Raw genomic sequence first — 12,191 nt, 5'->3', positions numbered from 1 at the left:
TGAATTCAACTTGATATTGTTAAATGGTGAGTGCAAAACCACAGCTAGTTCTTATTTCTTTCTCTGATGAATAAGGGATTATAAGCACATGCCATGAAGTTATAAAACTGGCCTACATAATATACCTGAGTGTGGGGGCTGTACACAAGTCACTTGCCTACCTATCATATCTGTTTTAAGTGTTGTTCACATTGCAACTTCATCAAAACCGGGAAATTTCCCCTGTACTATCTGAGGTGTTTGGCAATCCCACAAATTTCTTCAAAAGACAAGTCTATCTTACACTATTAATGGATATATATCTTTTATACAGATATGACCAGTATAAAGATTGACACTGAAGGCTGGATTGTTTTGTTGTTTGTTTGTTTGTTTTTTAATAAACCTTGCTTTCAGCCAATTAATTACTGTTCACTTGGAAATCTCTAATGAATACTGGGTCTCAGACTCTTTTTTACATATTTTTTCTCTTTCCAAATCTTATATTCAATTATTCCCATGCAAGATGTATCCAAAATTTTTAAGTAAAATAGATGATACCAAAAAGAAAACATCTACTTCAGAAAGTACACAAAGCTGACATAGTATAAAACATCCAAGAAAATACTCATATCACAAGGGAGGATTAGAGGATTTTCTGGCTAAGTTTTCAAACAACAAAAACTGTTGTTTACTGAATCAAGAAAAATGTTTCAACATGTATCAACATTTTAGAAATTTCAAGTGATTTAGATTATTGATAGAGAACTCAGGAAAAAAAAAAATATAATATCCTGAGTTTTTAAAATTAGTTTAAATAAATTATGAATGTTACCACACTAAGAAAGGTATTTACAGACCTTTAATAATTGTCTGGTAGCCATTATTTACACACCTGAAAACTACGTCTCCAATCTACAAGTTAACATGCATTAGCTATACAGAAAAGTCTAACTAGGAAGCATTTTAATTGATTTTACCCCCTACATAGGTGCTTTTGCATTTACTTAAGCTTTTCCCAGGGCAATAAAATTAAATCAGGAAGTTGATGTCTTGAATCGGGCCAGAGCAAGCCACCAACTCACAAAATCAAATTGCTCTCCCTGCTCTTACAGCTCTGTCGTAGCTCTGCAGTTCTCTTTGCCTGATATACGTCTCTCCTTCTACTGGCACTTTAATTCAATTACCTAGGCCCTTTTTACTGGAGCCTGAGAACCTTACCAAAGTCAAACAACTGAGTTTTCTCATTCAATTTATGTCTGTAATAAAAAAATACTATCACCTCTTCAATTTCTTGGAGAGTTTATCAAAACACCATCAAACCAAAATTGCTTTCTTGAATCCAAATTAGCTATTATCCTGAAGAGTGACAAAATATCCCTTAAAAGCTATCCTGCTTTGATGGGTCATGTACTTTTTAATATACATATGTCACACCATCATACTGCTGCTCTAGCTTTTTACTTTATCTTAGCAGACAATGTAATGTGACATTTATTTGTATTTGAGTTTTGAATGGCCTGCTAGGATTATCTGCGCACCAGAATACACATTGCCCCTCATATTTTTGAAATTATTTTGGAAAAATTGGGAAGAAAATTCTCTCACCATTAAAAAATGACAAGACATTAATTTAAAGATTTGAAAATTGGTGACTGATTATGATTATAATCTATCATTAAATAGAAGCCACCACAAGAACCAAATAGTGAAATTTTATATCAAAGTGAACAGCCAAGATCCTGTAAACACGAAATATTTGCTTCTATAGAGCATGATGGACCTTGGACAGAGGCTATAAGCCTCTAAATTTAACTGTTTTGAGAAGTCTGCACTCAATTTCATGCTGTCCCAGTCACAATGCTCACACCGCCTAGAGATAAGTCAAGCATGCAAGGACTCATTTATTCTTTATTTTTTCTGCAACAAAGGAAACCAGCAGCAAAATGGCTAATAAAATGCTATTAAATCCAGTCTGGCTAACACAGTGCAAAGAACTTGACATTTAGCAGTCATCATCCTGCTTACCAAAAACAGTCATCAGTTAAGGTAACACTGTGTACCAAGTAATATTTTTCCTTTTTCAGACCAGCCAGGCAATGAGCAGTCTGTTGTAATAAGTGATTTAAGGGGAAAGAATGCTGAAAGAAAATGTTTCCGAAAGATACAGGGAGTGGCAATTGGAAAGAGAATAAAAACATCTGAAAGTTACAACAACAGATCACAACAAAAAAAAGAGAGCAATGTCACAGGCAGTAAAACTGATTTGGAGTTAAATACCTTTGCTCATTGTTTTCCTTAGTGAAACTTAAAAACCAACTCAGCAAAAAAAACCTAGAAGAGAACACTACATTGCACAAAACTTCACACTTTTTATTCTACAAACTTTCACATAGTTTCAAGAAACCCTGCCAGCTACTGCACAAACTCTTCAATGTCCTAATCTTTTCTTATCTTTATAAATACAGATTAAACAAAAAGACATGAAGATGAGAAACCACATTAATCTGTCCTCTGTGTGTCTTTCTCAAGATTTTAAGACGCTTTGTTATTTGTAATAAACATTAAATTTTCTGTTTAAAAAAATCACTTGACTCTCATTAGCAGTAGTAATAATGCCATACCAAAAAGAAATCAAATTTGGCAGCCTGATAAGCAAAGGGAGGAAAAGGAAACATTTGAGTCATTCCGTTCCAGCTCAGTCAGCTCTTGTTGCACCATCTCTATGGATTGTCTTGAAACCCTGCCCACATTTGCAATAAGAAAGCCTTTAAAGTTATTTTTGTTTTGGTATGTTTTTTTTTTTTTTTTCATTGAATCCAAATGGAAAAAATGGTAGACAATTTAGCTCAGTTGTTTCCCTATATCTCTCTATCCATCTATCTGTACACACATACATTATGTACAGCATGTGTATATATAAATATACAGAAACACACATACACGTAAGTACACATATTTAAAATACTAACTTCTTTTTATACATAGACTTCACCAGAAATACAAGCAACCATAAATGTTTAGATTGTGTGATACAGATTTTAAATGTCACCTTTTGAAAGGATCTTTTCTGTAAGTGAAGTCTTATCCTATAAGGATGTAAACACTTTGGCTTGCTGGAAAGAGATTCGGCAAATGTCCATGACCGGGAAAAATAAGAAGCCTGGGGATTACTCATGTATACAAAGCTATGCCTGAGTTCTTCAAGATGAGATCTAGAGTGTACAAAATACTGTAAACAAACTACAATAAGCTTTGAAAGTCTCAGAAATTTGAATCCAAAAGTAAATAATTGAAAAAATACCACATTAAAACATGAATCAAGATGGATTAAAATTTAGTTAGTTTTTCAGTTGTTCAAAATAGAATTGGAGTCTCAAAACATTAATCTAGCATTTTCATTTTACCCATGACACGCAGTAAAATATTCCTGTAAAGGCCGTTTTATAATTAAAAAAGAATAAAATAATATTCAATTTTAAACTTAAAGTACTAATTCTCTTTTTTTTTATTTCCTCAATAGCTGTCTGCTATTTTTTCATGTTATAATAGCAATATTGATTTCTTCTATTGTATTATGTTGGTTTCTTCCCGCAGTTTCCTTCTGTCTTCATGCCAAGCTCTGTTCTTTACTGGCTGTATTTCGTAATTTTCTTTTCTGCTAGACTTGCAACCTTTCAGTTTAAACTCAGCTTACTTGCAAGGCAATCCATAAGCACATGTGACAAGCTTAACACTTATTTAACAACAAAATGGCAAAGTTTTCTGCAGGCTGATGACATCTCCAAGTCATCTCTTAATGAGCACACCTGGGAGCTCATTAATTAATTAATTTCTTCACCCACCTGGGAGAAAAATCAATAGGGGCTACTCAGAAAACGGAGGAGGTTACAATATTTATTAATCTTGTTTTTCTCTTAGGCATGTGTTTACCACCATTTTAGGTGAGACACTCCTCTCCCTGTGTTTCAGATTCAGATCCTCCTGATGATGTAAGGATAGGCATCTCCCTGTTATTTTTCCACCAGCTGCCTTTGGGAATTAAGAGAGAAAGAATATGTTTACTCATGTCCAAGCATCCATTTCCTACTCTTTCCAATACGTAATCCAATGTTTGTCTCTGCAACACAAAAATTTCTTATTCACTGTCCCTCATGCCCTTAAATTCCCCAAAGTAATGCTGAAAATTCATTTAACTCATCATTTTTTAACTTTGTTGTTTGGGAAAATTGAGTAACAGCAGAGACCCTGAAGCACTCTGTTAAACAGAATCAGAAAGACTGAAAAATGTTTAAAACAGATTTTGAATAGGGGATGTAGACAACAGCACCACACAATCCACTGATCTGTATAATCCTTATAGCTTCCTACAACATTTCAGTAGAACAAACAAAAAACCTCATGCTGACAACAGTCCAAACTCCCAAAGCTTTGGGAATTAGAAGACAATCTTTTGAAACAGCTATAAAGCAAATACTCCACAGTCCAGATGAGCATATGAAGAGATGTTTGTAGTAAATGGAGAATTTTTGTAGTTGGGAAAGGTCACCAGTAGAGTTTCACAGAGAGCTGTGCTGATTTGGGCATTGTTCAGCTCTTTCCTAAATGGAAGAGTGACGAACCACAGAAAGAGCTAAGTTTCGCTTATGATATTCATCTATTTTAACCAAGTCTACCTAGGAAGAACAGCAAAAAGACCTGTCAACAGTCCATGAATGGCTATTAAAATGCAGACCTGATGCATGTATTAATATAAAATAATGTATATGGAGAAAATCAAACTTTACAAATAAAATGGCAAGCCTAGAAGGGATCATTACTACTTACAGACAAGAAGCTACCCTTGATTAGCCAATGAAACCTCATACCAAATTTGTCCATACAAATACTGGACAAACTTACAATTCCCTCACCTCCAAACACAGCAGAGTGGGAAAGCAACAGTCAGATGATGAGAGATTAATACCAACCTTTCACTGAGAAGACTCCAACTTTAAAAAGAAAGGAATGGAGAGGCTTAGGATCAAAGATCACAAAATCATGCCTGGCATTGGAATGATAGAGAGGGAATCAAGTACTCACTGTCTCTTCCAATAGAAGAAATGGGGAACACTAAGTGAAGCTAACAACTTTCAGGCTTCAAAGAGAAGACAGCAATTTCCACCATGTAGTTTGTGTAGTACTCCTTGTCACTGAAAGTTATAATGTAACTTAACAGCTAAATTAGTAGAAAAAAAAAGAGGTTAAACAATTTGTGGAGGAGAGATCCATCAAGATCTACATAAAGTATGGAAGTATCTTTAGCCTCAAAAATCCATATCTGCAAATTATTATAGGTATGAGAAACTATATGCTGGTCTATACTGTCTACTTGTTCATAAGCCATGCTTCCATCACCCTCAAAAAACAGACATCAGGTCAAATGGGTCTTTGGGTTTACTTATTAAAGGTATCTTTCTGTAAATAAACACCTATTTATCATTTTAACATTCAAATGTAAAGTATTTACTGCTTAAAAATACATCTTAGTGAAACAAGATGAAAATAAGAAATTGCATTTATTCACTGTAATATATGACAATGTAGTCCTCTGATGACAGTGTATTGTGTATACAGTAAGCTACTTGCAGTAAATGATGGATATGATTTTGTTCCGTATGTTTTCTCATTCTTCAGCAAAGAATTTGATGAGGGCTAACACAGTGCTGAGATGACAAAAATATCTTCCCACCAGTGAATCCAGTCACTCGAAGCAAAGACTCGTTTGGGCCTTCTGTTGCAGCCCTCAGCAGCTTTGCCTCTGTCTCCCAGTAAATGGCAAACACTATCAGTGCTGTGCCCTTCTGCCCCCTGCTAATGACCAAACACATTCTGCAAGCTCTGCAAATGTCCCTTAACACACTCATGCCTTGGTCCCGGCTCATTCCATCAGCAGCCCAACCAGACTGCCTGGGAATGGCTTCAGCAGGCTTTACCTCCTACACACCCTCCACAGCTGCTCTGCTGGGGAGGACTGCTATCTTTTGCAGCATCCACTTGATTTGTTGGGACTCAGGATGGGGCTTAATAGAGAGAAAACAACAACTTTTAGCAACAATTTACACACTTTGAAAGCTAATTTTTTTTAAATCGCTTATGACTCCTTTGCCTACTTTTTGCAAGTAGTTTCTTTCTGTTGAAAATTCTATGAAAACATTCTCATCTGAAAAATACTTTAAACTTTGGTTTAGACACATAAATATCAACATCTACATACAGACTTTTAATCTCCTTTTATTATAAACAGAAAATTAGTCAACACACTTAGGCTGGAGAAGGCACAAACAAATAAACTGCCCAAACAGTAGCTAATTGATTCAGATGTCTGACCAGTGGTGTCCACTGTTGATTTAGATGTCCTAGGCTGAGAGCAAGCAGCTATGACACAGTCCCAATAGCGACCTAGTCTGAGATTAGAAATTATTATTTCCAATAAAGGTGTCCCCTTTTGAGTGAGCTGAGTTCTGCTCCAGGCACTATGAACTGTACTGGCTGACTTGCTACTTATTAGAAGAGAAATTCACAAACTAAATACAGATGTAAACTCCGGTGCATAGAGACCTAAATGCAGCTGGTTTAATCTCAAATTGAATTCCTTACTTGTTCATGAAATTTCTATTAAGGAAGGTGTAAGATAATTTTTATTGAAATAATCTTGTGCTTTATCCCCCCCTGTTCTGTGTCATTTAGCCAAATCATCACTGGCACCTACTGCAGTTTGTTGCCCACTCAGGAGTGCCAATAGCTGTGTCAGTATCAAGTTATTTTCAAACCCTTCAAATAAATCTTCAGTATCTGTACCTCTTTTTTTTAACATTAAGTATGTAGAAATCCCTGCATCTTGAATAAAATCTTCTGGTGTGTTATCTCGTGACTAACTCCTACATGCAAATTGATGCTCACCCATGAAGTGATCAAGTTTACTCACAGTCCACATTTGAGATTGCAATCCTTCACCCTTCACAGTGATGAGATGTGTTTATTTTATTTTGTCTTAATTTTAATCTACTGGAATTTTTCTAAAAGGGTTTCAAAGATCTAATAGAACACAAGTATCTTGAATCTTCAGATGAAAATGGGATGGTTGTTTGCAGGCTGAACATGCATCATTTCAAATAGCAGATCTGCAAACAGCAGGCAGTAAGATTTCTGCTGTGACAGCCCAGAGACTCCTGCACTGACAGTCTCCATACATATCACCCATTTCATTTTTCTAAACATCTCTGCTAAGAGGTAAAATGTTAGCACAAATCAACAATGAAATGTGAAACATCATTACACTTCCATTACCCCTACCTCTTTAGTGATTCACATATTCTTGAATAGATGAGATTTTTGTCATTTAGTGTTGTGGGTTTTTTAGTTGTATTAAGACAGATACTCTTGGGAAGCCTCAATAATGGTTTTCACTGGCATTATGAACGTACACTAGATTCCACCAAAAGTTCTTATAGAGAGATGAAAAAAATGTAAGTGCTTCTTACTCAGCTGTCTAGAAAGTCACCATTGAATTAAATTACTAACGCTTCCCCCTTTCCCTTTGACATCGACAGTACAAACCAGAATTTAAAATACATTGATAAAGGAGTAAATAAAAACACACCCTAAACTACCCAATGTTGAGTATGTGTTAGTATCATGTAACAAAAGCAGTAACAAGCAACACAAACTGTTGCCTTCAATCTTATTTCAGAGCCTACCTTCAAAAGCTATTCAACTGGAATGGCTGCAACTTAAGAAGTTCTATTAAAGTTTGATCACTTAAAATTATATTTGCATGTTGAAAAGGTGTTTTATTCATAGCAGACATGCAGGTGACCCAAAGTAATAATCACACAGCAAATACAGAATGACTTATTTCAAAATTAAATCTCCTCAATAATTTGCATGTCATTCTCAGTGCAAATCAAGTCCACTTTCTTTCATGACAACAATTTTTGTCAATTTTACCTCTTCTGCTATTAACAGAACATTAGTTTCTTTTCTTGTTCAGTCTGTTAGACTCAAGTGCAGTGAATACAATTTTGTTTGTACAGCTAGCAAGAAACAAGAGAGCAATGAGGTGATGCCAAGAAAAACTGTGAACAAATTTCAGTATTGGTCTGAGTATGTGTAGCTAGTCCTGTAGACAGATTTGGATTTGGATTGTGTTTAGATACAAATAGTAACATATTGCATCAATATTCAAAGGTCTTCTGTCAGAATTATCAACACCACATACAAGAAATTGCTCTAGAACAGCAAAATTCCCTAAAAACTGTAAGACAGGATACAATTATGGGAGGAGGAAACAGCAAGAGGAGATACCCAGAATTTTATATTCCTCAACAGTTTAAATGGTTTAATATAAACATCCTTCAGCAATTTCTGTGAAAATAAGCACTCTGTATTTAGTCAGAGATTAAATGAAATTTCCATGATTGTGTTTATGGCATTAAGTATTTTTCAAACCATTTTGTACATGGGTCTCCATTTTTAAGGGGAGTCAGCACAGGACTGGGATGTTGGCCCTAGTCCAAAAAGGTCCAAAATTGTCCCAGGTAAAAATGAAACCACATGCTTATGCAAGGCTCCCTGAGCTCTTTCAAAGCTGGCAAAATCCACCCTGCAGAAGCAATCTAAACCATGGTTTGAAGCCTGCAGCAGGGAAGGGGAAGTGCCAGAAAGTGTGAGGAGCAGGGGAGAGTGAGAAAATGTACAGCCAGAAGTAGCACTGGCAAGGTCAGTGACTAGTAATGTTATAAACAGTTTTCACAAGAGAGCCTGAGATTAGGAGGAGACATTTTTGATATGTGGGAGAAAACACTTGGCTGCACCATTGGTCTGGGCCCCATGCTGTTTTAATCCATGTAACAAATTATATGTGAAGTAGAGCAAAGTCAACTCAGCTTCCAAAATGGGGCATTTTTCAGAAGCAGTACTCAGCAAAACACTTATAAACCAGGAAAAACTTAGGGCAATATTTTTACATGATTACTTTGCACAGTCAATCTATATTTTAAGTAAGTAATAAAATAGATGAGAATGTGGAATTTATCAATGCCAGTGAAAATGGACTTAACCCATCAGCAATACACTTTGCAGGATTTCCTAAATTTTTGTTTTAAAGGGGAAGGTGATTGATTTAAATGAATTTATTATTTTTAATTATCTATCAACACCACTACTAATGAAAATACATTTAATATACAGGCACCTCTTGGAAGACAAACATTGAGAGTCAAACCAGAGATTAAATAACTGCTTACTTTCATGCTTAAAAAAGAAACTGTTCTTGAGTGTAGAAAGCCCTCTGTGGGTGATGGGCTACCTCTATGAAGTGCAGTGTAGAACTACAGTTCATGTAAGTAAAAAACATGAGTGGTAATTTAGTGAGTACCTCAGACATGTAATAGTTATTCTGAAAGTACCCCCTACAGCTAAAACTAAGCAACTAATATAAAACAGGTATTATATAAAGCTATTTATGTATGATTGGTACCTTCAAACTTCTAATTATTAAATCAATTGTACCATTGTTCTTTGTCCCAAAGACTCATATTTCCTATCTTCTGACCCAGCTCCTTTCCATTCACAGCCATTCAGCAGAACTGTAGCAGAAGGTGTAACTGAGTATTTACAGATGTAACACTGCCTATTTTATTTATAATAGTTCCCCAGTCAGTTGTCCAGAAAGGATAATACCCATTACTAGATGACAAATAAAGTCACCACTAGGTTTTGAAGAACGCTGGTCTTCTGCAGGCATATTTTGAAAACGACCATTCTTTGTCAAGTTGAAAACATATTTTTAACTTCTTTTGCAATACTTCTGCAGCATGGTAGTTTGCATTTTACCAGAATGACAATTCACATTTGGGATACTAGACAACTTGATACATTAGTGGAGTTTGACGAGTATAATGCTTGCATTGTTCACACATTCTCCTCTGACTCACTGCAAAATTATAAATACCCACCGTAAGGGGAGCTCCACCCTGCGAGGTCTAATATTTTCTGCTGTTGCAGACCCTTCTACCTTTAAGACGAAACCAAGCCATTAAGACTTGACTCCACACTCTAAGACTCTAAGACCTTTTTTTTTTTTTTTTACATTTAAGATGATTCACAAAACTAGTTTTACACAGCTTCCTGTAATCTCAAGGCAAAAGGTGTTCTGTAAATGTACTTTGTTTCAAATGTAAGAAACATTAACCACCCACTTCCTGTACTGTTCCCTAAAAGGTTTACAAGTACTGCAGGACTAATCCAATTCTGCCAAAAGCCTGCGCTTCTTGCCAAAGAGGGACTCAGTTAATGCTAAATGACTGTACTCTTCACATTAAATAATACTTGGAAGCTGAAACACAGCAAGGCTTTATAGACCCCTTTTGAAAATATCTGACAAAGTCACAAGTTAATTTATGACAGGAGGCCCCGCAGAAAATTCCCAGGGCCAAGCTCTGCTCAGCTTCCACGGCTGCGTGTGTGTAAGGAAAGGGCAGGGCTGGTGCCAAGAGCTTTCTGAGCCCAAGTAACATATAAGCAGGTCAGTGGAACAAATCTGTTACTCTTAGTAAGCCACGAAACAAAATAGTGTGTGATGTTCATTTGGAACTTTGCCTTTATTGCGGGGAAATATGCCTGGAAAGGTAACTGTTTCAGGCAAATCAATGTGAATTAAATGTCAATCATTTTCAATACTGAAATTTACACCAATGCAATCCAATCCAAAACAGTGACCAGAGGGACGGCCGGGCACTTCAACTGACACATTTGTGCCTGAACTAAAAAACTGGTTATTAACTAATATTCGCAAAGCCGTGCAGGAATCTGAGCCGGGTTAGTTTTCAGCAAGCCCAGGGTTTGGGTCCCGGTTTGCTCGTACATCCCAAACATATCTAAGAACTGAGCAGAAAGTGCCACCTATGTCCCTGTCGACCCCCCAGCCGCCTGAATGTCCTTTTAAACAGGATACTAAGGAAGTACTGAAATCCTTCTAGGACGACTATACTGGGACACAAGACCCGCACGCTAACCAGAACATCCACCCCTAAGAGCCCCGCAGAAGCGGGGGCACCGCTCCGACCCTTCGACCCCGCTCCGCCAGAGCCGGGCAGGAGCGCGCCGGGCGCGGCCGGACCGCGGGGCCGAGCGGGCAGCGGGGCCGGGGGCGGCGAGCGCAGCCCCGGAGCAGCGCAGGGACACCCGGGCCCCTCGGGCAGAGCCACCGCCGCGGGTCCGGCCCCCTCCCCCGACCGCAGACAAAGAGCTGAGGCTCCGCCGCCACCCAGCCCGGTGCCTCTCGCCCCAGGTATCCATCCCGTTCTCCGCCTTCTCCTCTGCCCTCCCTCCCTCTCTTCCTGCCTCCCTCCGCCCCCCTCCCTGCCCCTGGCTGCCGCGGCAGCCCCCGCCGGGTACTCACAGGATGGTGGTCTGGGGGGACACGGTGGGGACGCTCTCCAGCATCAGATGCATGCAGCGCACCGTGGTGCGGAAGCAGAGGCAGCGGCTGGGGCACCACACGCTCCCGCGCTGCGGCGGCGGCTGCGCGGCGGCGGGTTGGAAGAGCCCCCCACTGCGGAGCAGGAGCAGCAGCAGCAGCAGGCAGAGGCCGGGGGCGGCCGCCGCTTCGCACCGGGCCATGCTGCCGGGCGGAGGGCGAGGAGGAGGAGGAAGAAGAGGAGAGGGGCTTCTGCAGATCCGCGTCGCGCCCGCTCCGCTCCCGGCTGCCGCTCGGGTCGGCGGCGGGGCGATCCCGTCCCCCGCGAGGGCTGGAGGAGGGGACGGCGGTGGGCCCGCCCCGGCCGGCGGAGGGATGGGCGGCCGCCCCGCGCGGGGCTCCGCGCCGCCCTGCGCACGCACCGCGGGATGAGCCGCGCCGGGCACGGACTGCGGCCGGGGAACGCCCGGCACCCCGGCTGCTGCTCCTCCGTGCCCGGAGGGAGACCGTGAAGGCACCCTCTGAGCGGGACGGCAGCTTGCACCTCGGCAGAGGAGGGAAGGAAGGCAAAATGAGGGGAGTGGAGAAGGGAAAAGAAAGGGTAAGGAGAGGAAAGGTGAACAGAAAGCAAAGAGAAAAAGATGGGGGAAGGGAAAGAGAAACCCTTATGGGAAGAACCAAGTCCAACAAGCCAATTTCCATTTCCGCCCTGGTTTGAAAACCCACATACACAGCCCTTGGACTGTCCTCT

General features: G+C 39.6%; 1 protein-coding gene across 8 annotated transcripts in view; it reads right to left on the bottom strand.

Moving 5' to 3' along the window:
* Positions 1 to 11,778, bottom strand: part of PXDN (peroxidasin) — a 158,555-nt gene extending 146,777 nt beyond the window's left edge. For all 8 annotated transcript variants that reach the window (XR_005953796.1, XR_005953798.1, XR_005953799.1 and 5 more), the window contains exon 1: positions 11,423 to 11,778. Coding sequence is in view for 2 of the 8 variants with exons in the window: in XM_041419859.1 (XP_041275793.1) it covers positions 11,423 to 11,643 (221 nt within the window). In the remaining 6 variants the exon portion in view is untranslated. The remainder of the gene's footprint in view (positions 1 to 11,422) is intronic.
* Positions 11,779 to 12,191: the final 413 nt, after the last annotated feature.

The sequence above is a fragment of the Onychostruthus taczanowskii genome, unplaced genomic scaffold (assembly GCF_017590055.1).
Source record: "Onychostruthus taczanowskii isolate IOZ18803 unplaced genomic scaffold, ASM1759005v1 scaffold11, whole genome shotgun sequence".
In the NCBI taxonomy this organism is placed as follows: domain Eukaryota; kingdom Metazoa; phylum Chordata; class Aves; order Passeriformes; family Passeridae; genus Onychostruthus; species Onychostruthus taczanowskii.
The sequence above is the reverse complement of the archived record's forward strand: the minus strand, read 5'-3'. Positions and strand labels throughout refer to the sequence as shown.